General features: G+C 38.6%; 1 protein-coding gene across 1 annotated transcript; it reads left to right on the top strand.

Annotated features, from left to right (window-relative positions):
- On the top strand, positions 1-21,742 carry LOC130911229 (kunitz-type protease inhibitor 2-like). The gene is made up of 11 exons (XM_057829062.1): positions 1-231; positions 5,373-5,543; positions 13,992-14,060; positions 14,170-14,205; positions 14,928-14,951; positions 15,028-15,189; positions 17,997-18,047; positions 18,125-18,307; positions 18,436-18,480; positions 18,950-19,058; positions 21,087-21,742. Exons 1-11 carry the CDS (start codon positions 132-134, stop codon positions 21,169-21,171), a joined length of 1,035 nt encoding a protein of 344 aa, XP_057685045.1. The 5' UTR covers positions 1-131; the 3' UTR covers positions 21,172-21,742.
- The last annotated feature ends 4,134 nt before the right edge of the window (positions 21,743-25,876 follow it).

Raw genomic sequence — 25,876 nt, 5'->3', positions numbered from 1 at the left:
TTTATCCGCTGCGACATAAAGAAGCAGGAAGTAAAAGCAGACGTTCGTGACGTGAACGTCGCTTCATATAGTCTTTCGGGGATTTCTTTGTTTGAAATTTAAAGACTTAAACACAAAACAAGACGATAAATATGACTCGCTCGACACTCAGGTGTGCTTTGTTTCTCCTCTATGTCAGCTACGTTGTGTCCGACAGTCAAGCTTCTCAAAATGGGAGCAGCAACGCCAACGGTAAGAACCGCGTCAACCTTTTTAAATTAAGAAAAACTTCGAAGTATTAAAATTTAGTTACTAGTCTAAATGAGCTTATAATTTGTTCATGATAGACGGAAGTTTTTCTGCGACCAAAACGTGTGTTGACAGTAAACATTCATGTTTTATTTAGAACATTTACAGAGTGTACTTTCTAAAAACTTTACTTAAAAAAAGATTTGAAACAGTATATCTACTTATTAATTGTAGAATAAAGGTACTTTACCACCTCAGAGTTTGTTTCATGGCTTCGAAATACCTGAAATCCTATATTTTGACCCAGAATGCTTTTAAACAAGTCATGTGTAATTATTGGGATAATTTGGAGTTTTAGTGTTTGGTATTTTGCAGTAAATGTAATTTTTATGTTGTTCAACATCAAGTTCTAACACAAAATGATATTTAATTGATTGCCGCTAAGGCTCAACAATGTTAGTTTTGGATAACATAAAGTGAATTTTTTTTATTCGTTTTCCACAGAAAAACATTTTTATAAAATGTTTGCTGTGTTGTTGTCATAAGGTGTCTTGTTCTTCCTGAAATGTAATACCTTTAATAAATAAACTAGCCTGACAACTTAAAATTCCTGGGTGGGGATAGGCTAAGTTTCGAAAGGATTGTGAAACCCAGGAATAAAAAAAACAAACTAGATAGCTTCCGTCATGGAGGTTCAACAGGTGTGTTTACACTAGCGCACACCTTTTGGCAGTTAGATCAAGAAGTCAAAATGTTAATTTAATCAGTCCTAAAGCTATAAAACTTAAAACATGGACAGACAGCGAGAACCAAAAGTGGTATTTGCCATGTGGCTTTTTTTTTTTTTTTTTTTTGCGATGTGGCAAAATGGATTTTGTCTTGTGGCAAAATTGATTTTGCCATGTGGCATTTTTGTGCTAAGTGGCAAAATTGATTTTGACATGTGGCTTTATTTTTTTTTGGTATGTGGCAAAATGGACTTTGGTTTGTGGCATTTTGGGGGGGGTATATGGCATTTTTTCGGGGTGTATATGGCCGTTTTGCTGGCCATGCACGTCTATGCCTTTGACGGCCATGCACGTCCAAATTTTCCATTCATTTTAAATGGCAGAAAAACGTGTGGCTGTGAGTTTGGCCATCCACTTACCATTACAGTGCACTGACGTTCAACAGTCACCCAAATCAGGCTTTGCCATTGACGGCTATGCACATCCAAATTTTCCATTCATTTTAAATGGCAGAAAAACATGTTTGGCTGTGATCTTTGACTATACACTTTACATTGGAGCGCATTGACATTCAACTGGCAACCAAGTCAGGCTATGCCATAGACGGCTATGCACACACCAAAAAAAAAAAACATGCCACATGGCAAAAAAAATGCCCCGTGGCAAAATCCATTTTGCCACATGGCAAAAAAATGCTCTGTGGCAAAATGCATTTTGGCACATGGCCAAAAAATGACACATGGCAAAATCCATTTTGCCACATGGCAAAAAAAAAAAAAAAGGCACGTAGCACAATCAATTTTGCCACATGGCAAATATCACTTTTGGTTCTCGGCCCTGCTGGAAATGTGTATGTCAAATACAGTGCAATGGTACCTTAACTTGGTCAGGTTTTTCCAAAGAATTTTTCATTAACTTTTTGTTGCATTTAAAATTCCAAGCTTCAGGCAAGTTTATCATATTCGTCATTCAACACACACAATGCTATGCTAAGGTGCGTCTCACCGGTCGGTCTGGATCTCTAGCTGGCACGGTGACAGCTGTAAACAGAAATGATGCCATTTTAACAAAGACGTCAGCCTCATGCAGGGTTATGTGATTTGGCCACAAAACAATTTTTTCCCTTTGATTCCTTTCATAACTTGTTTTTTGAACATCTATTTTTTTCATAAGAAACTTGAAAGTAGTTAAACAATTCAGTGACGTATAAAGTAAATATTTGAAAACATTTGCGGCACTGAATTCTCTTCCTCTTGCAAACAACACTTTTCAGTCAATATTTGTGAAGTACTCAAAATTCAAAATATACTGTTTAAATAAAAGACAGCCTAGAGATTTTTTTCATTTCAATAGTGACATTACTGATTCTTTGAAATGTGCATTGTTTTCAATAACTAGTGAATTAAGAGTGACATTATATTAGGGCTAGGCGATCTGGCCAAGAAAAGGATTATGATTTCCCCACCCAGTATCGTTTTATATCGATTCTCGGTTCAATCAATTTGAGTGAGCATGTTTCACCGCTTTTGACGGCAATTTCACTGAGGGGCTGACAGTGATCGTTCGGTAAAATGGATTGGACGTCTATCGCCATCAATGGCAGCCAATAAGTTACAGTGCTGGCTAAAAGTATTAGCACCCCTGCAGTTCTGTCAGATAATGCTCAATTTCTACCAGGAAAATGATTGCAATTACAAATGGTTTGGTAATAATATCTTCATTTATTTGGCTTGCAATGAAAAACACAAAAGAGAATGGGTAAAAAAAATGAAATCATTATCATTTTACACAAAACTCTAAAAATGGGCCGGACAAAAGTATTGGCACCCTCATCCTAATACTTGGTAGGGCAATCTTTAGACAAAATAACTGTGAACAACCGCTTCCGGTATCCATCAATGAGTTTTCTTACAATGCTCTGCTGGAATTTTAGACCATTCTTTGGCCAACTGCTCCAGGTGTTTGAGATTTGAAAGGTGCTTTCTCCAAACTGCCATTTTCAGATCTCTTCACAGATGTTCTATGCTATGGAATACAGGTCTAGACTCCTTGCTGGCCACTTTAGAAGTCTCCAGTGCTTTCTCTCAAACCATTTTCTAGGGCTTTTTAAAATGTGTTTTGGGTCACTGTCCTGCTGGAAGACCCATGACCTCTGAGAGAGAGCCAGCTTTCTCACACTGGGCCCTACATTATGCTGCAAAATGTGTTGGTAGTCTTCATACTTCATAATGCCATGCACACGGTCAAGCAGTCCAGTGCCAGAAGTAGCAAAGCAACCCCAAAACATCAGGGAACCTCCGCAATGTTTGACTGTGGGGACCATGTTCTTTTCTTTGAAGGCCTCGTTTTTTTCCCCTGTAAACTCAGTGTTGATGCCTTTTTGAAAAAAGCTCTACTTTTGTCTCGTCTGACCAGAGAACATTATTCCAAAATGTTTTTGGCTTCCTCAAGTAAGTTTCAGCAAACTCCAGCCTGGCTTTTTTTATGTCTCTAGGTCAGAGGCAGGGTCCTCTTGAGTATACTGTCATAGTCCCTTTTCATTCAGACGCAGACGGGTAGTATGGGTTGAAACTGTTGTACCCTCGGACTGCAGGACAGCTTGAACTTGTTTGGATGTTAGTCGAGTTTCTTTATCCACCAGCCGCACAATCTTTCATTGAAATCTCTCGTCAGTTTTTCTTTTCCGTTAACGTATAGGGAGGTTAGCCACAGTGCCATAAGCATTATTGATGACACTGCGCACAGTAGACACAGGAACATTCAAGTCTTTGGAGATGGGCTTGTAGTCTTGAGATTGCCAATGTTTCCTCACAATTTTGCTTCTCAAGTCCTCAGGCAGTTCTTTGGTCTTCTTTCTTTTCTCCATCCTCAATGTGGTACACAAGAGGACAGAGGTTGAGTCAATTGTAAACCATTTTAACTGGCTGCATGTGTGATTTTGTCATTGCCACCACCTGTTATGTGCCACAGGTAAGTAACAGGTTCTGTTAATGGCCATGTCCACACGTAGCAGGGTATTTGGCAAAAAGAAGATATTTTTCTACGGTTTGACCTGTCATCCACATGCGCACGCAGATTTAAACCAGGGTTCTTAAAAACGACGGGTCATGTAGACACTGATCACCGAAAATTTACGTCACTGGCTGCGACAAATTTTGTCCTCACGTCACACATAAGACCAATTTTTACACTTGGAGTATATTAAATAGGCACTTTTTTGCTTCCATTTTTTCTTCAAACTCTTGCTGTGCTTCTTATTGAATAATGGGTATTTTGGACAATTATTTTATTGTTTTGAATGTACTTAAAAATGAATGAAAGCGGTTGGCTGTGGAAGTTTTTTTGTTTGTTTTGTTTTTCTACACAAACGTGCAGGTGTGGACGCAATTATTTTCCCCTGACGTATTAGGGCAGAACCCTCGTTTTTAAAAAACCCTGCTACGTGTGGACATGGCCAATGACTCAAATTAGAGAAGCATCACATGATTTTTCAAAGGGTGCCAATACTTTTGTCCGGCCCATTTTTGGAGTTTTGTGATGATTAAAAATAATGTCAGTCTGTTTTGTGCTTTTTCATTGCAAGCAAAATAAAAGAAGACATTACTATTAAAGCATTTGTAATTGCAATCATTTTCTGGGAGAAATTGAGGATTATCTGACACAATTGCAGGGGTGCCAATACTTTTGGCCAGCACTGTAACTGGTAGCTTTTATACAATTGCGTCTACTATTGTATGTTAGCATTAAGCTATTCGGCACTTCAAAAATGTGATGGTTTTAAAGCAGTTTATTACACTCCAAGTGAAAATTGTTATGCTCAGCTCAAAAAACTACGAGAATTATACACATTGTGCACTAAAATAAAAAATACATTTCTTTATTTGGGGTGCCTGCGAGCGTAATGCTAATATGGTGTACAGTGGTAGACGCTATTTTATAAAAACAAGCAGTTCAAGAGCAAAACACATAAAAAGAAATCTTGAAATGAATGAAGCTCGGTCATTATGGAAATAAAAATTTAAATTTTGATCGTCAATTTTACCAGCTGTGGATGTTTGTTTTAATTAGCATGCATATGTCTTCCAATATGACATTATGATAAAGGGGTATAGAAAAAATTAAATGTATTGCAAAATATTCTCCATTATGTGTGTTTAGCTTTTCAATTTACATCTACTGGACTACTGGAGTATAACAAACTGCTTGAAAACCATCAGTATTGTATTGTGAGAGACTGCTAGCTATCTGCCAAGCTTTCATCTTTTGCCACCCCACCATGTTTGATTGATAAAATATTTTACAGCTGAAATCTGATATTGACATAAATATTTATCACGTGATCCTCTAGTAAAAGACCGGCTCCCGTTTTGTGATGTTTCACCTATTTACATGTTTGATGTGGACTCTTTTTTTCAGATACTTGTAGCCTGCCCAAGGAGGTTGGGCCGTGCCGTGCTTCATTCCCTAGATTCTACTACAACTCAAGCAACCAGGCATGCCTTGAGTTTGTATATGGTGGCTGCCAAGGCAATGGAAACAACTTTGTGAGCCTAGCAAAATGCGAGTCCACCTGTGGCCAAGTCTCAGGTGAGCCATGACTTTTTTTTCCTCTGATACATTTATATCTTGTTTCCTTAAAAAAAAATCCAAAAATTGGTTCATAACATGTTAAAAATACTTGTAACATATATATATTTTTTCCCCCAAACTGCTTAATATAAACATAAAATGATTGCCGCCAACCTCTCTCAGTCAAAATGGATTGGATTAAGGCTGTCCCAAACGACAAATTTTCTCCCGATTAGTCAGCCGACTATTTTTACGATTAGTCGACTAATCTAATAATAATAAAAAAAATAATAATAAATTAAAAAAAAATTTTTTTTTAATGTTTTTGTTTACTCATTTAGCAATGGAATTTTTGTTGACACTTATCAATTCACAAAAAAACATATTGGAAGACTTAAATTATTTATTAAAGTACAATAAACACATAAAAAATAATAAATCACAAATAAACAATGAGTTCAAATGCTGATAGAATTAACTAGTGTAGCATCCCGATTGAAAAGGTGGTCTCTTAAACTGATGGTTTACAACTTTTATTCCATCCTTGATGTAATCACACCGTAAGAGCTATGGTGCACACAAATAAAACATCACAATTGGAAATAAACAAAAACTTTTCACCTTTTTCCTTTTAACCTTATTTATATATCAATGAATTGCCTTTACCTTAATTTATAACCTTATCATTGACAATCTCTCCCTTGAGTGCAATCACTGTATATACTGTATATATTTATGACCTTTTAACCTTATATAATTTTCTATACCAGAAAATAAACCATAACATGAAATAAACCTTTCAGTTAGCATTAAGGACAATACTAATAGCACTTATAGGCCCATTGTCAATGAAACATTATTATTCAGTAAGGCGACAGCACCCTCTGGTGTACAAAAAAAAAAAAAAAATTACAAACGGTGACGGCGCTTGAGTTGTTTATTCACAGCCAACGTGCAGCCAAGCTTGGCATTAAAGAGACAGGACAGTAGAGTGTACCCTCCGTTGTTTCTTTGAAATAAGTCAATGTTTTGGACACTCTGGTGCGTTTTTTTTTTGGCTTTGTGCCGCTTTCCCCGCTCGCATACAGAGCATCCGACATTCTGAGCTTTCCACGCATATATATTTTTTTTATCCCTTCATTAACCGTCAACGGGATGTTGTGCTTGTCGACGGATTTACGTCATCGATGACGTCGACTATGTCGACTAGTCGGGACAGCTCTAGATTGGATGTCTATCGCCGTGAATGGCAGCCACGTGTGGTTTTCATTGAAAATAAGGACTTTTCATGTTGCCAAAATGGAATGGATGTCTATCACCGCCAATGACAGCCAATGAGTTAATGTGTTGAAAATAAAATAAAAGATGTGGTCACAAAGCAGCAGTTTCATATATATATTTTAATCATTTCACATTTGCAGTGAATAAATATAGTTATTCTGCAAATTTATCATTAATACAATACAAATAAATGATATGTAAAATAAAACCATGAAATGCTATCAACATTGTATAGTGAAGGAATCTGACCTTCTAGCTAGATTGCTGGAATCAAGCTGGCCGCACCCACGATGGTGCAGATCCAACGACTCGGGCCGGCAAGACTCCGGCCAAAAGGCCAAACTCCGCACGTTCATCTTAGTCTTAACACCTTGTACTGACTCCATTTTGAAAGCTGGAAGCACAAGTTGACAATTTATTCAGGTCGACAGCAATCATACAGCACAGAGGGACCCAGGCGAGGATCCAAGGTCACCAACTCACAAGTCAACAAGTCAGTTCCTGAGAAAAAAATGACAATGCTTATTAAACATTCAGTCTTTTGAAGGCTCTCGCGGGGCGGGCCGTGGGCAGGAAAAATGGTGTGTTTAGGATAATTTATCGCAGTTTGAGCTGTATAGTTCGTGCGTCACAGTTGCTGAGTCAGCCTTACTGGGGCAACCGCAGTGGGAGATTTTGCCCATCTCAGCGTTAAAGGAACTCTTGGAGTCTTATCCGTCGTGTTATCAGTTGGATATCGAGCATTCTTCAGTCCCACCATTTATTCTGGACTGTCCGGAAGAACTGACGTGGAGACGTGGGCTTGTAGATGTCTTGCCTATCACCTGGTAGTCGGCCTCAATCTTGCTCAGTCAGCTGCATGACGCACACGTTGGGCTTCCGTGATAAGAAGGCGTCATTAAGGGTGTAACGGTACATGTATTTGTATTGAACCGTTTCGGTTCTGGGTGCTCGGTTCGGAACGGAGGCATACTGAACGAGTTTCGGACGTAATGTAAAGTGCTGTCAAATTTAGCGCGTTAACGGCCGGTAATTAATTTTTTGAATTAATCACGCTAAAATATTTGACGCATTTAACGCAAGCGCGGAATGCCCGCTCATACATCCCATAAGCCCACCGTTAATTACGCCCCACGGACAGCTCGCTAAGGACGTAACATAAAACGGCAGTTTACCTCTACTGCTGCGGTGCTCTTATTTACAGTGGTCAGTGTTTCCCACAGGATTTTAGGAGACTGTGGTGGCAGGGTCTCTGACCCTTGGGGTAGTGTGTGTGTGTGTGTGTGTGTGTATACATTTTCAAGCCTGGTGTATCTCTTTAGGCCATTTTGAGACCACTGTATGTAATATAAATTGCTGTATGCGGTGTCGCCGGATCGCGCCAAATGCAGCAGAATGCAGCAGACAGTAGTCCCGTAGCCTGGTACACCAGACTCAGCGGCAATATGTTCCAATCCGCGGTAAATTCGGTTTTCCATGACCAAAAACACATCGAGTCGCTAAAACCAACAGTCTGTCTCGCGCGAGCCATGTTGAATATGTTGAAATGTCTCTCGCTAGTTTCTTGTCGCTTTACCGACGTCGCGTCAGCCCGTCGCTGATTGGTCCGCTCCGCTGTCTATTTGCTGTGGCTGGCTCCGCCCTGGAATTTTTTTTCTGCTGAATGGTGGCCAGACTCATACTCTCGTAGCCAGGCATGAAAATGGGTCAGGGGTTAAAAAGGTGAGAAGGGTGTGGAGGAAATATGTTCCAGTACACTGTACACCCCAACAAAATATTGAGCTCTGTCGACCCACACTGTGTTTCAGTAGGGCCGTGCAGAGACGGGTGGAGGGGCGGGTGCTCGTAGATCAAAAGGGGCCCATGAACAAGTATTTAATACACCCTAAAACAACATAACTTCAATTTTAACCAGCTTTAGATAATAATTGGCTGCGACTGTGACATACTTTAATTGGGAGGGGGCAACAGTGAATAGAAATCAAAACTGTCATCAACACTTTCTGGCTGTGACTCAGTCAGTCTGCCTCTTTTCTTCCTTCAACCTCTGCATCAAAACTTCCTTCCTCAACTTGTTCATCTGAGAACAAACCACATCAGATGGTCACTGAGCCACCAACAGCACAGTTTTCTCAAAACTATTATTTCATTATTATCCATACTTAACAACTCTAGCACCTAATGATTAATAAAGCAATGACATAAAATCTTATAGAAAAATAACATTGTAATTGTGTTTATAATTGTATTTAATACCCGACTATCCTTGCAAACTTGTTCTTACCAGGTCTGCATCACCCAGCTGATGAGGTATCCACTGCCTTTAGCAGCGTCACCCAACTCCTTTTTTTTATCCCCAATCTCCTTTCCCTACGAGGCATGTCTATGTAATGAAATATAAATATTAAAAAATAAAAAAGACTCCCCGGTGGCTTTTAGTTTTAAAGCTTTCTTAATTTCTTTCTCTCTCAATAACGATGGAGGTAGATTTGTGTTTTTATTATTCAATCAAAAAACAAAGTTACTTCTATCAAAAACAAAGTTGCTTCAATCAAAATACAGTATATACTTTTAATCCCAAAAAAGTCACTTCAATAAAAAAAAATTGTTTTTGATTGCAAAAATAAATTTGAGACAAAAAAAGCATTTGAAAACTATTTTTCTTGATTGAAACAAATTTTTCCATTGAAGTAATGTTGTTTTGCGTTTGGGCCACATTTTGGCTAGGACATTTGTGTCTTTATTATTCAATCAAATAAGTTGCTTCAAACAAGAAAATATATATAAAAAGAAAAACTTTGCACATGTGTCAATCACCGTTTAACAAAGCCTGAGAGGGTTTGAGTAGACTCACTATGAAGCATTTAATAAAGCCAAGCATTTTCTTACTACTTTATTCTTGTTTAAAAAAAATAATTCGGTGGGGTAGTAACATGTTTAAAACTTATCATAATTCTTACATTTTGAAGTTCTTGAAAACCATTTATAAATGATACTTTGGTGAAAAAAGTGAAAAAACATGTCTTATATATATGTATCTTTTTTCCAATGTAAAATCTGAATAAATACATTGAACACGCACAAAAAAAATGGGGGGGGGGGGGGGGCACTACTTCGCGGTTTTCACTTATTGCGGCGGGTTCTGGTCCCCATTAACCGCGAAAAACGAGGGATCCCTGTATTTCTGAAAAGCTTTAAGAAGCAAGAGTCATTCCCACCACTCGTCGGGCCGGTGTTGTGCCGAAAATAACTCAGGTGGACGACGGGAGCGATACGAGGCGCCCCCCTCCATCCGAGAGCATGCCGCTTAATTTGACTCAACAGTGTGTTTCTTCGTTTACATTACCGCTAAATACACAAGCTTGACGCCAATTTAACGGGAGCTATCTTTTTTTCATGGGAGATTTGGCTAGCTCTGGCAGTGTTCAACGCAAGCTGCAACAAATGGCAGTAACTTTTTTATATCGCAAAATGTGAAAACGATTGAAACCATTACTCACCAAATTCAATCTGCTGGCAAATACAGGCAAGTGTGTATGCTGCGCTCTGGTCTGCACCGGTGTGGATAAGGCCTGCTTTTTGTTTTCGCAGCTTTGCAATGCAACCAAAGGCTCTCCGAGCACTCCATGTTAACGTAAGGAGTGCGCGCGTTTGGAATAATGGAACTCAGCTTGGGCCGATGATTGGTTCTCGTCAGCGAAGCATCTAGAAGGATTTGCTGACTGTTCAAGTGTGACTTTTTTAAAAAACCAATTTCTTAAGTGCTCAGTTTACGTACTAAGTTAATCACATGATGATAATAATAATAATAATTAAATAAAACCTCCCGACCCCCCCAATAACGAATGAACACAAAATACCTCACTGAAAAAGCGAGAGTGTAACAAAAATAGCGATCAAATGCGCAGGTGAATGAATGGCGAGCAAACAGCTGGCGAGTAGGTACGCGGCACGTATGCTGTCAAATGCGAACTCTGAGTTGACTGTAAAATGACAAGCGGTCAGATGACTATTGTTAACGCTGCCTTTATTTGGTTAACAAGACTCAGGCACAATACAACACGCGGGGATGTGAGCTCAAACAACGGTCTAATAGTACTACCTTGTATCGGCTTAGCTGCCGTAAAGCAAGTGTCGTTATTGCCGCAAATGTAAACAAAGGGCTGCACAATGGATGCATGACAGACAGCGGCTAGTTTCTGAAGTTGGCACCCTTCCTCGGGTGGCCCATCAGCGGCGGTGACGTCGTCTGCCCGTCCGGTGTTAATCAGAGTACGTCACGTTGGGAGGGGAGGCAGCCAGCTGGCGGACGCGACGATCAGCTGACTGACAGTCTCAAAAAAGATAACAATTAAACGGCCAGGCCGTCGCACCACTCAGAAGTGCAGTGAGCAGCGTGGGTAATGCTTAAATGTAACATGGAATAAAAGAGAAGCGGTTGGCACACTAGGTGGGGAATTCAAATTAAAGATGTGATTAACTCAATTAAAATTTTTAATCGTTTGACAGCCCTTACCTGACCTTTACTTTTCGAGGCTGTGGTCATAAAGTTTATATGAGAAATTTGAAACTGTTCAGTGTTGGAACTGTTCAATTTTGCACATAAGATTTTTTTTTTTTTTTTTTTTAAAGAAAAGGTCTGAGCCAATGTTATTTATTTTTATTTTGCTTTTCAAAATATCTACATTTCAGAATATTGTATTTTCTGTTTTTGAGCAGAATTCTAGCTTTGTATAGGCTAATGTTTCTGTTGTTGAAAACACAAAAGTGTATAATAAACAACTAGCACATTTATATTTTGCATTTTGTTTTCTTACTGTACCGAAAATGTAACGAACCGTGACCTCAAAACCGAGGTACGTACCGAACCGAGATTTTTGTGTATCGTTACACCCCTAGGCATCATGTATCTCTTATGCACTATATTCTGCTTGTTTCCCTTAAACTATGGTGTAAGTGCTATTTACCTTGCAAAAGTATTCGGCCCCCTTGAACCTTGCAACCTTTCGCCACATTTCAGGCTTCAAACATAAAGATATAAAATTTAATTTTTTTGTCAAGAATCAACAACAAGTGGGACATAATCGTGAAGTGGAACAAAATTTATTGGATAATTTAAACTTTTTTAACAAATAAAAAACTGAAAAGTGGGGCGTGCAATATTATTCGGCCCCCTTGCGTTAATACTTTGTAGCGCCACCTTTTGCTCCAATTACAGCTGCAAGTCGCTTGGAGTATGTTTCTATCAGTTTTGCACATGGAAAGACTGACATTCTTGCCCATTCTTCCTTGCAAAACAGCTCGAGCTCAGTGAGGTTGGATGGAGAGTGTTTGTGAACAGCAGTCTTCAGCTCTTTCCACAGATTCTCGATTGGACTCAGGTCTGGACTTTGACTTGGCCATTCTAACACCTGGATACGTTTATTTTTTAACCATTCCATTGTAGATTTGGCTTTGTTTTGGATCATTGTGCTGTTGGAAGATAAATCTCCGTCCCAGTCTCAGGTCTTGTGCAGATACCAACAGGTTTTCTTCCAGAATGTTCCTGTATTTGGCTACATCCATCTTCCCGTCAATTTTCCCTGTCCCTGCTGAAGAAAAGCAGGCCCAAACCATGATGCTGCCACCATCATGTTTGACAGTGGGGATGGTGTGTTCAGGGTGATGAGCTGTGTTGCTTTTACGCCAAACATATCGTTTTGCATTGTGGCCAAAAAGTTCAATTTTGGTTTCATCTGACCAGAGCACCTTCTGCTACATGTTTGGTGTGTCTCCCAGGTGGCTTGTGGCAAACTTTAAACGAGACTTTTTATGGATATCTTTGAGAAATGGCTTTCTTCTTGCCACTCTTCCATAAAGGCCAGATTTGCAGTGGTCTAATGCTCCTTCCATTTCAATATGATTAGCTTGCACAGTGTCTTGAGATGTTTAAAGCTTGGGAAATCTTTTTTGTATCCAAATCCGGCTTTAAGCTTCTCAACAACAGTATCTCGGACCTGCCTGGTGTGTTCCTTGGTTTTCATAATGCTCTCTGCACTTTAAACAGAACTCTGAGACAATCACAGAGCAGGTGCATTTATACGGAGACTTGATTACACACAGGTGGATTCTATTTATCATCATCGGTCATTTAGGACAACATTGGATCATTCAGAGATCCTCACTGAACTTCTGGAGTGAGTTTGCTGCACTGAAAGTAAAGGGGCCAAATAATATTGCATGCCCCACTTTTCAGTTTTTTATTTGTTAAAAAAGTTTAAATTATCCAATAAATGTTGTTCCACTTCACGATTGTGTCCCACTTGTTGTTGATTCTTGACAAAAAAATTAAATTTGATATCTTTATGTTTGAAGCCTGAAATGTGGCGAAAGGTTGCAAGATTCAAGGGGGCCGAATAGTTTTGCAAGGCACTGTATTTCATATTGGGTGTGTCAGAGTAATAGAAACAGTCGATCTGTGAATATGAGAAAAGATGCTATTCCCTGATTGTTATAATAAGTGTGTTAGAATACAGAAACAGACGGTGCCTACGAAAAAAGGTACCATCTCATTCAATAGATAATTAGTTGGTCATGTTACAGTAAAATAGGGCAATTTTGTAGTTTAAAAAAAAAAAAAATTACCCTTATCATTCATTTAATATTTGTAAATAATAAAGAAACAATATTAGTAAAATAACCAGTTTTATTTTGGAACGTTTTACGATTATAAATAACAAAAAAGTTTATTGAAATTCAATGAAACGCTTTGTATTATTTCTTTTAACAAAAGATAGGTTCAAGAATTTCCTGTAAATAATAAAATGCAAAACTTAATACTTGTTTTTTTGTAGCTAAATGTGAGTCATTAATTGATGGGTTTACTAATGATTTTAGATGTTTTTACCCCTCTCAAGCACTTTATTGTTTCATTTAGTAAATAATAAACATATCCTGCTAGCTTGATAATAATCCATTTATTCCTTCTTCAGATATCTTGAACACAAACATACGGAACAAAATATTATATAATATCCGCCTTCCATAAATTTCACCTTCTGGTGGAGATTAAAAAAGTTGAAATAACTCAATTGTATTTTGGCATGTTTTTATTTATTGTAAATAATCAATTGGAAAAAAAAATTGACAATTTTTCAACCCGTTGTCTAAGAAATCTAAGCTTGTTTTCTCTGCTTTTGTCTTCAGGTTCTGCTACGCCAACACCATCCCCAGCTCTGGCTGAATCATTCGAAATGCAGCAACATTCCCAGCCAAGTAAATATTGCGACCACAATAAACGCCACAAATTGCCAGTACTGGAATTAGAACTCGCGCTAGATTTTGTAAAACTTTGGACTAATGTTGTACCTTTTTTTCTTTTCAGGAAAGTCGAATTATGGTGACATCATTGAGGACAAAGGTAACGTGCAGTGATGTTTTTGGCATCCCTTCGAGTCTTTTCGTAGTCATATTTTAGTAATAAATTGATAATAATAAGGTTATAGTAATAATGTAGTAATAATTTTAAAATGCCTTCGTCTCGTTTTCGTCGACGAAAACTCTAATTTCGTCTAGCTTTAGTCTACGCATACTCGATGTTTTCGTCTGTTTTAGTACAGTTTTAGTACAAAAATAAAGGTTTCCAACAGAAATGTATGTTAAAAAAAGTTGGCTGAGAGTTTGACCCTCCCACGCTAAATGCAAATGCTAATGAGAACGGGAATGCTATGCTAACACTCAGAGTTACGTTGAGTGTGTGATAATCACTCAGCACAGACCTTTAAATGCTGCAGCAACGTGGCATATTTTCTCTTGCCAAGATAAGAAAACAAATCTTACCATTTGTTTCAAGACGAGAGGACACCAAACACTGCTACAATGCAGGCTAACTACACATACAATAATGTCTCACATATTGAACATTTGACGGAAGCCATGGCGTTTTCATCTCGTCATCTCTTTATGTTAAAGTCTCCAATAACACGTTTTTAGCTCGTTATCGTCTCGTCATCGGCATGAAAAAATTGTTCGGCAGCGAAATATTTACGGTAGCGTCTTTGTTGACGAAGACAACAATGGTAACGTGAGTGATTATCAGCATTTTTAATGTAACGTGACCTTCTCTCTCTCTCTGTCCTTCAGTTGTCTCCGCTCAGGAATATGCTGGTATGTTAAAAACAGCAAGTTGACTTAATCCCACAGCAGAGTGGTTTTTGACTATTATTTCCCTCGGGCTAATCAGAGCGCTGCGAAGCGGCGCCGATGGTCGGTCCGTGCAAGGCAGCGTTCCGCAGCTGGTACTACGACAGCGATGAGCGCCGATGCAAGATGTTCATCTACGGCGGCTGCAGAGGCAACAAGAACAACTACAATAGTCAAGAGAGCTGCTTGCAAGCGTGTCACGGTATTGCAACGTCATATCCTTAAAAATCACTAAATTTATTAATTTTGATAAAAGTGCCTTTAAAAAATGCTTTGAATTTTAGCTAGTAAGTCTTAGATTCCTTAATTTCCAAATGTCACTTGACACAGTGGTATGAAAAAGTATCTGAAGCTTTTGGAATGTTTCCACGTTTCTGCATAAAATCACCAAATGTGATCTGATCTTTGTCAAAATCTCACTGATGAAAATACAATGTCTGCTTTAACTAAAACCACCCAACCCCAAAGGTTTTCATATTTTAATGAGGATAGTATGCTAACAATTACAGAAGGGGGGGGGGGGGGGAGAATAAGTGAACCATCACATTTAATATTTTGTCCCACCCCCTTTTGCAGCAATAACTTCAACCAGACGTTTCTTGTAGCTGCAGATCAGTCTGGCACATATATCAGGACTAATCTTGGCCCATTCTTCTCTACAAAACTGATATAGTTCAGTCAGATTCCTAGGATGTTTGGCATGAATCGCTGTCTTCAGGTCATGCCACAGCATCTTAATGGGGTTCGAGTCTGGACTTTGACTTGCCTACTCCAGAACTAGAGGCGTGCGAAATTTCCGATTCTTAGATTATTTGCGATTCGGCCGTGGAAGATTCGAGAACGAGTCACAAATATCCAAATTCCAATTATTGAAATATACCAGGTAAAGCGGAAATAAAACACAGTCAGCGCGGTCTTCAGGACACATTGAGGAACGGACCGAAAGTAAATATCATGTTCAACTCATGCCGCTAGATAAAAAAAAAAAAAAAATCATACCTGACTACGGCCGTCAACCGCTACAAACAGCGCCCACTTGCTAGTTGCTACGACAATACAGCAACATACGGCTATGGTAGATATCACATATATCTAGAACTAGATGTGAAATGACAGACGACGGCCGTGTTAGATCATATACCAAGAACTTTCCCGCGCTAGTAAACAGGCGCCATCTTAAAGCAGTAGACTTCTCTAGAAGGCTCTGTTGTAGCGAACCTAATTACTTTTTATTTAAAAAAAAAAAAAAAAAAAACGCAAAATCTTGACTTGAATTTATCTTTAAATGATGAAACAGTTTTAAAGCTTTCACGTCGAAAGTAGACAGAAGGGAAATTATGGAATAACGGGAGCAATTTTAAGAACTTTAACGGTTGATTCACAACATTAAATTAATTGAATGTAGTTTAAAGCTGCCGATACAGAATGGGGACTTGAGTATTTTATGTACTGTTTTTAACGGTTAACTTGATATTGAAATAGTAGTGTGTTTAGCCTGAGAGGATTTTTTTTTTTAACTATTTTGGAACTATTGTACAAAAAATTAAAAGTGGGGGGGTTTGGGGGGGTTGTGGTGCATCAATAATCGATTTATAATCTAATCAGAGCCTCTGAATCGTAATCGAATCGTTAGGTGCCCAAAGATTCCCACCTCTATCCAGAAAGTATATTTTGTTCTTCTGAAACCATTCTGAAGTGGATTTACTTCTGTGTTTTGGATCATCCATCCTCTTTTTAGCTTCAGTTGTCTGACAGACAGCCTCAGCTTTTCCTGCAAAACTTTTGAATTCATTCTTCCATTATTGATTGAAAGTTGTCCAGGCCCTGAAGTAGCAAAACAGCCCCAAATCATGATGCTCGCTCCACCATGCATCACAGTGCGGATGAAGGGTTGATGTTGGTGAGCTCTTCCATTGTTCTTCCACACATTGTTTTGTATTACGACCAAACAATTCAACTTTGGTTTCATGAGTAACTTCTGTGGAGTGTCCAAGCGCTTTTTTGCGAACATTAAATGAGCGACAATGATTTTGTAGACAGCAGTGGCTTCTTCTGTGGAGTCCTTCCATGAACACCTTCCTTGGCCATTGTTTTACATCTAGTTCATGTGTGCACAGAGATGTTGGACTGTGCCAGTGATTTCTGTTAGTCTTTAGCAGACATTCTAGGGTTCTTTTTTACCTCTCTGCGCTGAATTCTTGGCGTCATCTTTGGTGGACGGCCACTCCTTGGGAGAGAATAGTGCCAAACGCTCTCCATTTGTAGACAACTTCTCTGACTGTCGATTGATGAACATCGACTTTTAGAGATGGTTTCGTATCCTTTCCCATTTGTATACAAATAACCAATCCTTGATCGCAGGTCTTCAGACTTCAGACATCTCCTTTGACCGAGCCATAATGCACATTAGACAATGCTCCTCATCAAGACAATTCTAATCAGGTGTGTGTTTTATAGTGGGCAGGGGAGCTTTAAACCACTCATCAGTGATTGGGCACACACCTGACTTCAATTGTTTGGTGAAAATTGGTTTCAATTGCTCTTCAAGTCTCCTTGGGCAAAGGTTTCAGTTGCCCCCCCCCCCCCCCCCCCCCCCCCCCATCATTGTTTGCATGCTATCCTCATCAAAATATGAAAACCTATACTGTAAATGTTTGGGTGGTTTTAGTTAAAGCAGACACTGTTTTCACATCTGTGTGATTCTGACAAGGATCGGGTCACATCTGATGTGATCTTGTGCAGAAATGTGAGAAATTTGATAAGGTTCAGATACTTTTTCATTCCACTGTATCCCAACCAGATTTGAATTTAAAACTGAATTTGAACTATTTTGCTGGTAGGAGTTTAAGGACTGATTTTATGGAGCCACATGAAGCCACTGCTACGATATTTTCCCCGGAATTGGCATTAAATCTTTTTTAATTGGGTTTAAATTCAGTCAATAGAAATGAATTCGTTAAAATGGTATCTGTTGGATTAGTAGAGTACGTATGTGTGTATGTTCTGCAGTGAGGGTTGTTCCTGCCCCCAGAAAGCTTCGACCATCTGATTCATCCTCAGGTACCCTCCCACGTCTTTCAATGTTGACTTCTTAGTCATGTGACCTTTTAACATTTTTCCTCTCTATTTGTTTAAAGTTACAGAAGAAGAATGCATGTCGTCTCCCGACCCGGGTCCTTGCCGCGCTGCCTTCCCCAAATTCTACTACCACGCGGAAAGTGACAGCTGTAAACCATTCATCTACGGGGGTTGCCATGGGAACAGTAACCGATATGAAAGTGCCGAGGATTGTCTGGCCCGTTGCAGCGGCTTCGCTGATGGTAAATACTACTACGAAGTATATAAGCAATACAGTAAAAGTTTTCAGAACCAAGCTCTATTTAGTACAAAGGTCGTTGTTAGGAACAGCATTAGCTAGTATTATATTGTCCTGTTGTTGTTCTTGCAGGTTTCTTCGCAGGTCGGGACAAATCACGGAGTCGTTGGACAGCAGGTAAGTTGTCACGCAGCAGCTCATCATGTTCCAAAGTCCAAACCAAATTTTTCCAGAACGTAGTGGATGTGTTGTTTGGACGGAGTCTCGTGGATTTAAAAAGAAGGCAGTTATTTGGGAAATTTAAACATAAATTTAAACACAAGGGGACCATGGATTGACCCTTGAGGAACGCCACAGGTTGCAGTTTTCGCATGTGAGCAGTAAAGTTCCCACCATTAATCGACTAATCGATGATTAAACTATTTTTTTTAACACTTGATTATTAGGAAAATAAACTATTTTCAGTTGCTATGCACCTTTTCACACCAGCCTGCCGCTGGTGTGAAAATGTGTATAGCAACTGAAACTAGTTTCACACCAGCCTGCCGCTGGTGTGAAACTAGTTTCATAATTCTACGTTTGACCTGAAAATGTAATTCCGATGCCAAAATCTTATGCGAGCTACATTCATTCTCTTGTTCTTCAGGCTTCTTCGTTCTGCTGACCTTGGCGGCCGTTTGCACTGTTTTGGTGTCAGCCCTGGTGGTGACCATGCTGAGACGAGTGCACCTGACCCGCAGGGCCTCCATCGTCAGGTAGGTGGCGCCCACACACCAATAACCAAACCTAAACCTTTTGTAGCGCTAAGGCTTTTCGATTAATCGATTTTGAACCGAATGCGACTTTTCAGGTTAAAAAGATGTTAAAACATTCAAATCAGTATGTTAGATTTTCAAAACCGCACCATTTTGGGTTATCTAAGGCGCCATAGTTTCCTCTGCATTTCTGCTTCCTCCCACAAGAGCGCGCCGTCTTTAACGATAAGGACAACAACTTTTGCCCAGCCAACTTTGGACACAAATTGCATGACGCCATGAGTAAGTCTCATCTCATGATGCACTAGTGCTGCAACGATTAATCGATTAACTCAAGTATTCGATTAGAAAAAAAGATTAGCTTTTGCTGCTTCGAGTATTCGTTTAATTCAAGTGGCATTTTAATGGTTTATTTTGAAAGTTTTCAATTGGTTTTTTATTGATTTGGATGCATACACTGCCCTCTAGTCGTCCTCAGAGTCATTTCACATGGCTGAATCCAGCTGCTCCATGTTAAGACCAACATAAGCCAAGTTTTTGTTTGATGTCATGTTTTTTTTAATCCATTTGTAATTTAGTTTATAGGTATATTTAGCCGTTTTTTGTGGGAAAATGTGTAAACCATTTGTTAATAGCATTGTAAAAAAAAAATGCAGAATTTAAGCCAGCAGACTTTTGCGATGTAAGCTAGTCGATTGTTCTTTTGTTGTACATAGATCCTTATTTATTTTTTATACCGTTTGAGGCTGAGCGCAGGTATTTTAATTTTTAATTTTCCTTATCCAATTACTCGATTATTCAAACTAACTAGTTCATTGATTAATCGACTACTGTTTTTTTTCCCCAGAACGTAGCACGTAACACGCCTTAATGTGTTTCAATCATTGTTTAAATTCACAGCGGTGCATATTTGTGTTTGTTTAGACAAGGTGATTGCCACCTTGCATATTGTTATTATTGAATGACAGTTTTGCATTAGTCGATATTTTATGTAAGACCAGAGCAAAATATGACAGCACATTACCCTGAACCTGATTGACTCGATTGACTGTCGAGCTGGTTTACAGACTGACTGACTGACTACCTTTTCTCATGTTTGATTTTGTTTCAAATGGTATATGCACTTTGTTCTTTCATTATCGCTTTAATTAACAAAAGAGCTGGAGTCTTGATATAAATAAAATGCTCTTAACCCCAACAGGTTGTTTTGAGTCTATTAAGAGTTAAATTCACTGTCAGTTTCATTTGAAATAAAAAAAAAAAAAGTAAAAATAGAAGCAATTATTTGCCATTAGTGCTGCGACAAATAATCGATTAACTCGAGTAATTCGATTTCCAAAAAAGATTCGATATAAATTTTGCTGCTTCGAGTATTTAATTAAAGTGGTGTTGTAATGGTTTGTTTTGAAAGTGTTTGCATTTAGTTTTATTAAGGTGGATACACTGCCCTCTAGTGGTGACAGTAAATTTGACATGACTCATTTTGCATGGCTGAATCCAGCTGCTCCCTGTTAAGTCCAACATAAGCTAAGTTGTTGTTTGAGCTAATGTTTTTTTAATGCATTCGTAATTTATTTCACAAGTATATTTTGCCGTTTTTCGTGGGAATATGTGTTTGAACCATTTGTTAAGAGCATTTTAAAAAAAAAAAGGTAGCATATAAGCTAGCGGACCTTCGCTATGTAAGTTAGCCAATTATTCTTTTGTTGTACTTTGATCGTTTAAGGCTGCACGCACTTTTTTATGTTCCTTATCCGATCACTCGATTATTCAAATTGGTTAGTTCATCGATTAATCGACTTCTAAAATAATCAATAGCTGCAGCCCTATTTGTCTTTTTTTTTTTTTTTGCCAAGAAATCGTAATCGATATCGGAAAATTGGGTTTGAGGGAAAATAATTGGGATTTTCTTGTTAGGCAAAATCAAACAGCCCTAGTTAGCGCTTTGAAACGGATGGGTTTTAATGGCTTTCTTATTTTATTTATAAAATGTTTTTTTGTTTGTTTGTTTTTTTATTGTGTGTGCAGTGACAAAGAGGAGCTTCTTCCAGACGTCCACTCGTCCCTGGAGTCGCTCTCCGTCAAGAATTTACCCACCATGGGCAAAGCTTGATTAAGGGTCACTTCATTTGGTACATCCTCCAATCAGAACCAATGCAAAGCAGGGAATTCAAATCTGAAGTGAAAATGTGAGGATTCCAAGAACTCTTTGGCTGCCATTGACGGCATTGGATTTCCAATCGGTTTTGTCTGCTTTGCTGTATTGGGGGTGTACCTAATAAAGTGGACGGTGAGTTTGACTTCATGTCTACTTCCTGCCTTGATGCTATGCTAAGCTAAACATGTAAGCACACTTTAATGGGTCAATGAAAGGATTTATTTTTTCTTTCTTTTCAATTTTTAAATAATTTTGGTGTTTGTGCTCTCTCCACTCGCAGGTTTTTAAAACTGTTTTATCTGATTGCGTATCAGCATTTTGCAGCTTGAGTCACGTGTTACTATCACGTTCAATCAATTTTCTTGCCGTGGACATTTGTTGAACACTTTGTATCATTTGTTTTGCTCGAACTTGATAAAAACTGACAACAGCACATTCAATGGTTTGTTACGCGACAAGTTTGAATCAAACGCTTGCAATCTAATTGAGGAATTTTTAATAAAATCTAAGGTTTTCGTGGGTAAAAGGTCTCTTTGCACTGATATCACGAGTAGGTCAAACCTGTTACATCATGCCATTTAAAAATAAATAAATAAAAACTTATTTAGAATGGGGGGGGGGGAGCTTTTTAAACTAGGTCAGTACAAGTGACTAATTTGCTTGACCCAGTGCTTAATTTATAAATCAAAAGGTGCCGGAACAAAAGTACATATGACAGCGCAGGGATGACAAGATGGGCACAGGTCCCGGAACATACGCAGAAAATGGTGCTGAATTGAGCTTCTGTCCAAACAGTTGTGCATCCCATCCCTGACCTGTCGCTGGAGGTCCCACATTGTTTTCGGCTCAGTGCGCTCTTTTATCCTTCTGAATCTTCCTGTAAGCGACCTGATGTTGCGGTTCCCGCCTTTTTCTGCGGAAGCTCTACCTGGCAAGCTGATGCCAGGGTACTGGCCTGTTGCTCCGGCTGTTGATGGTCCACCTGGCTGACTGCTGCCGCTGTAGCCGGCCCCCACTCCGGGTGGCGTTGAACCTGACCAGCTGCCACGGAAGCAGCCTCCTGCCCCTGTTGGCTGGCTGTCCGTGAACCTGGCTAGCTGCTGCGGTGCTAGCCTCCTGCTGCACCCGGTCCAGCCCGTTAGCATGATCGACTCAGCTGCCCTCATCGCCGGTTGTTGCTTTTCTGACTCGTTTTGAACCATGTTCCTTGTTTTTGTAAAAAGACTGTAAATGCAACTGTCTTTTTGGCATTTTGAAATACCGTTTGATCCTTGCTACTTGCTCCCCAAATGCCACAAATTTCCAAAGTTTAAAAAAAAAAAAAAAAAAATTAACATCGGGCATGATTTGTTGGAGAGTCTCTGACTCTTTCAAATGGTGTTAAATTTTATAAACAACATGCAATTCATTGGGATTCTGTAAATGAACATGCATATTATCTTATTATTTTATACATTTTTAATTTTCTAAATACGTTTTTATATTATTATTTTCTATACACGAGAGGTGCCGGATCTGCCCAAATAAGTCCCGGAACACAGGGAGCCCAAAATCAAGAGGTGCCGGAACGGACCCGGCACAAATTAACCCCTGGCTTGACCCCATGAAGACATGGCGTCAATGGTGCTAAATCAAGGCCAAAAGTATTGTAATCTCAAAAAGAAAACGATTGGGAGAAGAAAAAAAAAATCTCACCACCAATCCGATTAGTTTGCTTAGTGTCTGTGCATTCGTTTCTATGGGAACCGCTCATGGTTACTTCCTTAAATTCAATTATCGGACACGACGGACAGTCAATTACATGCGCTGACATTTTTCTGTTGTCATTCTTATGTGGAGGCAGCAAAGGGAGAAACATTGTTAAAAAGTAATCGATAAATTACTTATAAAGTAACATAGTTACTTTGATAATATAGTAATCAGTAAAGTAACTAGATTACTTTTTGGAGGCGTAATTAGTCATTAAAGTACTTTTTCAAGTAACCCGTGACAACACTGTCCGCGACCCTCGTGAGGATAAGCGGCATAGAAAATGAATGAATGTTGTTATGAACCCATTAATAAAATGTTTTATAAATTGTGAAATTTAACAAAAAATGGAAAAAATCCTGAATTTGAAAAAGGTTTAAAATGAAATGGGCAGAAAATATACGAAAACAATCATTTAAATAAAAAATGTGAAACATTTTGAAAATATAAAAAGGTTCCACATCTTATGGGATAAATACCTGATACTCGGGATTTATAAAAAAAAAAAAAAAAAAAGTACTCCATTTTCTTCAATTATTCAGTTTTATTCATTTTTTGAATAAAAAAACATTTTACACATTTAATAAAAAACGTTTTAGGATTTCCAATTTTTAGCTTCCTCCCCATTTTCTTTAAATGCTATTTTTATGTTCTTATGTATTTCTCCAATGCGTTATGTATATTTTAGGGCTGTCAAACGATTGAAATTTTTAATCGAGTTAATTACAGCTTAATTAAAAAATTTTAATCGAGTTAATTACAGCTTAAAAATTAATCGTAATTAATCGCAATTAATCGCAATTCAAACCATCTATAAAATATGCCATATTTTTCTGTGAATTATATATTCTGTAAAATAAATTGTTGGAATGGAAAGATAAGACACAAGATTGATATATACATTCAACATACGGTACATTAGGACTGTAGTGGGCATTTCACTCTACTGTCATTTAAATCTGTCTATGCTGTCCTCACGCCGAAGCGTCTACTTTTTCCAAAGCTAGACAGCTAGTGAACGACGCCTTAATAATCAGACTTCTGCCTTTTTCATCTGATTTATTAATAAAATGGCCTCAAACCATTGTCCTCTTTAGACCGTTGTAAAGCTACAAAAAAAAAAAGTACACAAGCATTGTATTAGCAACAACGTTAGCTTACCACGCTATACAGGTTAACTAAACATAAACAAAAAGCGTCTCATACAAAAAATATAACATTTCGCTTATTAACATAATATGTACATTCTTTACAACAACCATACTTACGGACAAATCTTGTCCAAGGATCATATAAGCACAACAGAGACGTCGTGCAGCCATATAGAACTGGCAAGAAAAAAATAAACCATGTCGCAAAGCGACCACAAGAGTTCGCTGTTAGTATAAAAAGCCTTGCTGTAAACCTTACCAAAAGGCAGAATACTGTCTGAATGGGACATGTGCGTTAATTGCGTCAAATATTTTGACGTGATTAATTTTAAAAATTAATTACCGCGCGTTAACGCGTTAATTTTGACAGCCCTAGTATATTTGTTAACTCTTTGGCTGCTATTGATGACACTAGACATCCAATCCATTTGAGGTGGGAGTGCTGGCCACGAATGAATGTTCGCACTTCAAATGGGTTGGACGTCTACTAGTAAACTCATTTGAAGTTGCAGCAGAAGGATGATGGAACGCCACATGATTGGACATAGAGCATTGTCCTTAGCACTGAAAGAGTTAAATGTAAATTCAGGCATCAAGGTGTTATTATATATTTGATCCAATTTAGCATTAAAAAACAAGTACTCTAGATATGGCCCCAAAAAAGTTTTTAAAAAGTCATAGTATTTAACTCCTTGCCTGCCATTGACAACAATAGAGGTCCAATAGCGTACCGCACGAATGCTATTTTTAGACAGTGACGTCGCCATAGTAACGCGGAAGTGGGTCATTATAGACACACCCCCGCATACAGACCATGTTATTTCTGCTTGTTTTCTCCAGTAAACTTTTGGGGGAAAAAGAACATGCCGATCAAACACTGCTGCTATGGAACTTGTAGAAACGACTCTAGATATTACAACATACGAAGGAGGTTTTCTTCATACGTTTCCCGAAACCAAAAACTGGGAGGGAAAAAATGTGAAGAATGGATCAACTTGCACGGACGTCCAAAAGGCCTTCACATTTCATATGCAGTAAACATTTTGTTGGGGGCCATGGTCCTACAGAGGACGAAGAGGTAAGCCATTTTGATATTTTTACTTATTTTTTTAGCGTGGGGTTTTGCCGTGCCGCTTCTGTCTGACAATGAATGACCTGAAAAAAATTAAATGGCATCTGACTGCCACTGTTACATTTTCTGTTGTAAAAAAAACAACTTTAGTAAGGGGGAAGTGTAAATAAATTATAGAATTAACATTTGTTATTAATGAAAAAATTAAAAGGGTTCGTTGGCTGTCACCGAGTAACATTTGTAATCGCTACACAAAAATAGCAATGTAAATTGCCCCCAAGAACGGTCAGAGACGTAAGACAACCAGAGGACATATAAGAAAGACTGGGCATATGGTGGTAAATGATAGATTGTTGAAACAGTGATTGTCAGTAGCGCAAGGTAACGCACACAAGGAAAAGTTGTCGATTAAAAAAAGCTAACTCGGGTTCAGGTCGGCTCTTTTTTTAGCCCTCGACACTCAAGCCATCTCTAACTGTACATTTGTATGTTCTTGTTCTTCCACATCTTTACCAGTGAATTTGGCACCAGGGACATCATTTTCAGACAATTGGTAGGTTTAGCTTAGTAAACATCTCCTTCGTACACTATATCCATTCATTTACTATTTGGGACAAACGGGAGGTTCACCCACCAAGCCACAATCGCTAAAGACATGAATATCAATATTAAAACACAACCATTATAC

Source organism: Corythoichthys intestinalis, unplaced genomic scaffold, assembly GCF_030265065.1.
Source record: "Corythoichthys intestinalis isolate RoL2023-P3 unplaced genomic scaffold, ASM3026506v1 HiC_scaffold_23, whole genome shotgun sequence".
Taxonomy (NCBI): domain Eukaryota; kingdom Metazoa; phylum Chordata; class Actinopteri; order Syngnathiformes; family Syngnathidae; genus Corythoichthys; species Corythoichthys intestinalis.
This window is presented reverse-complemented; position numbering and strand designations above follow the sequence as displayed.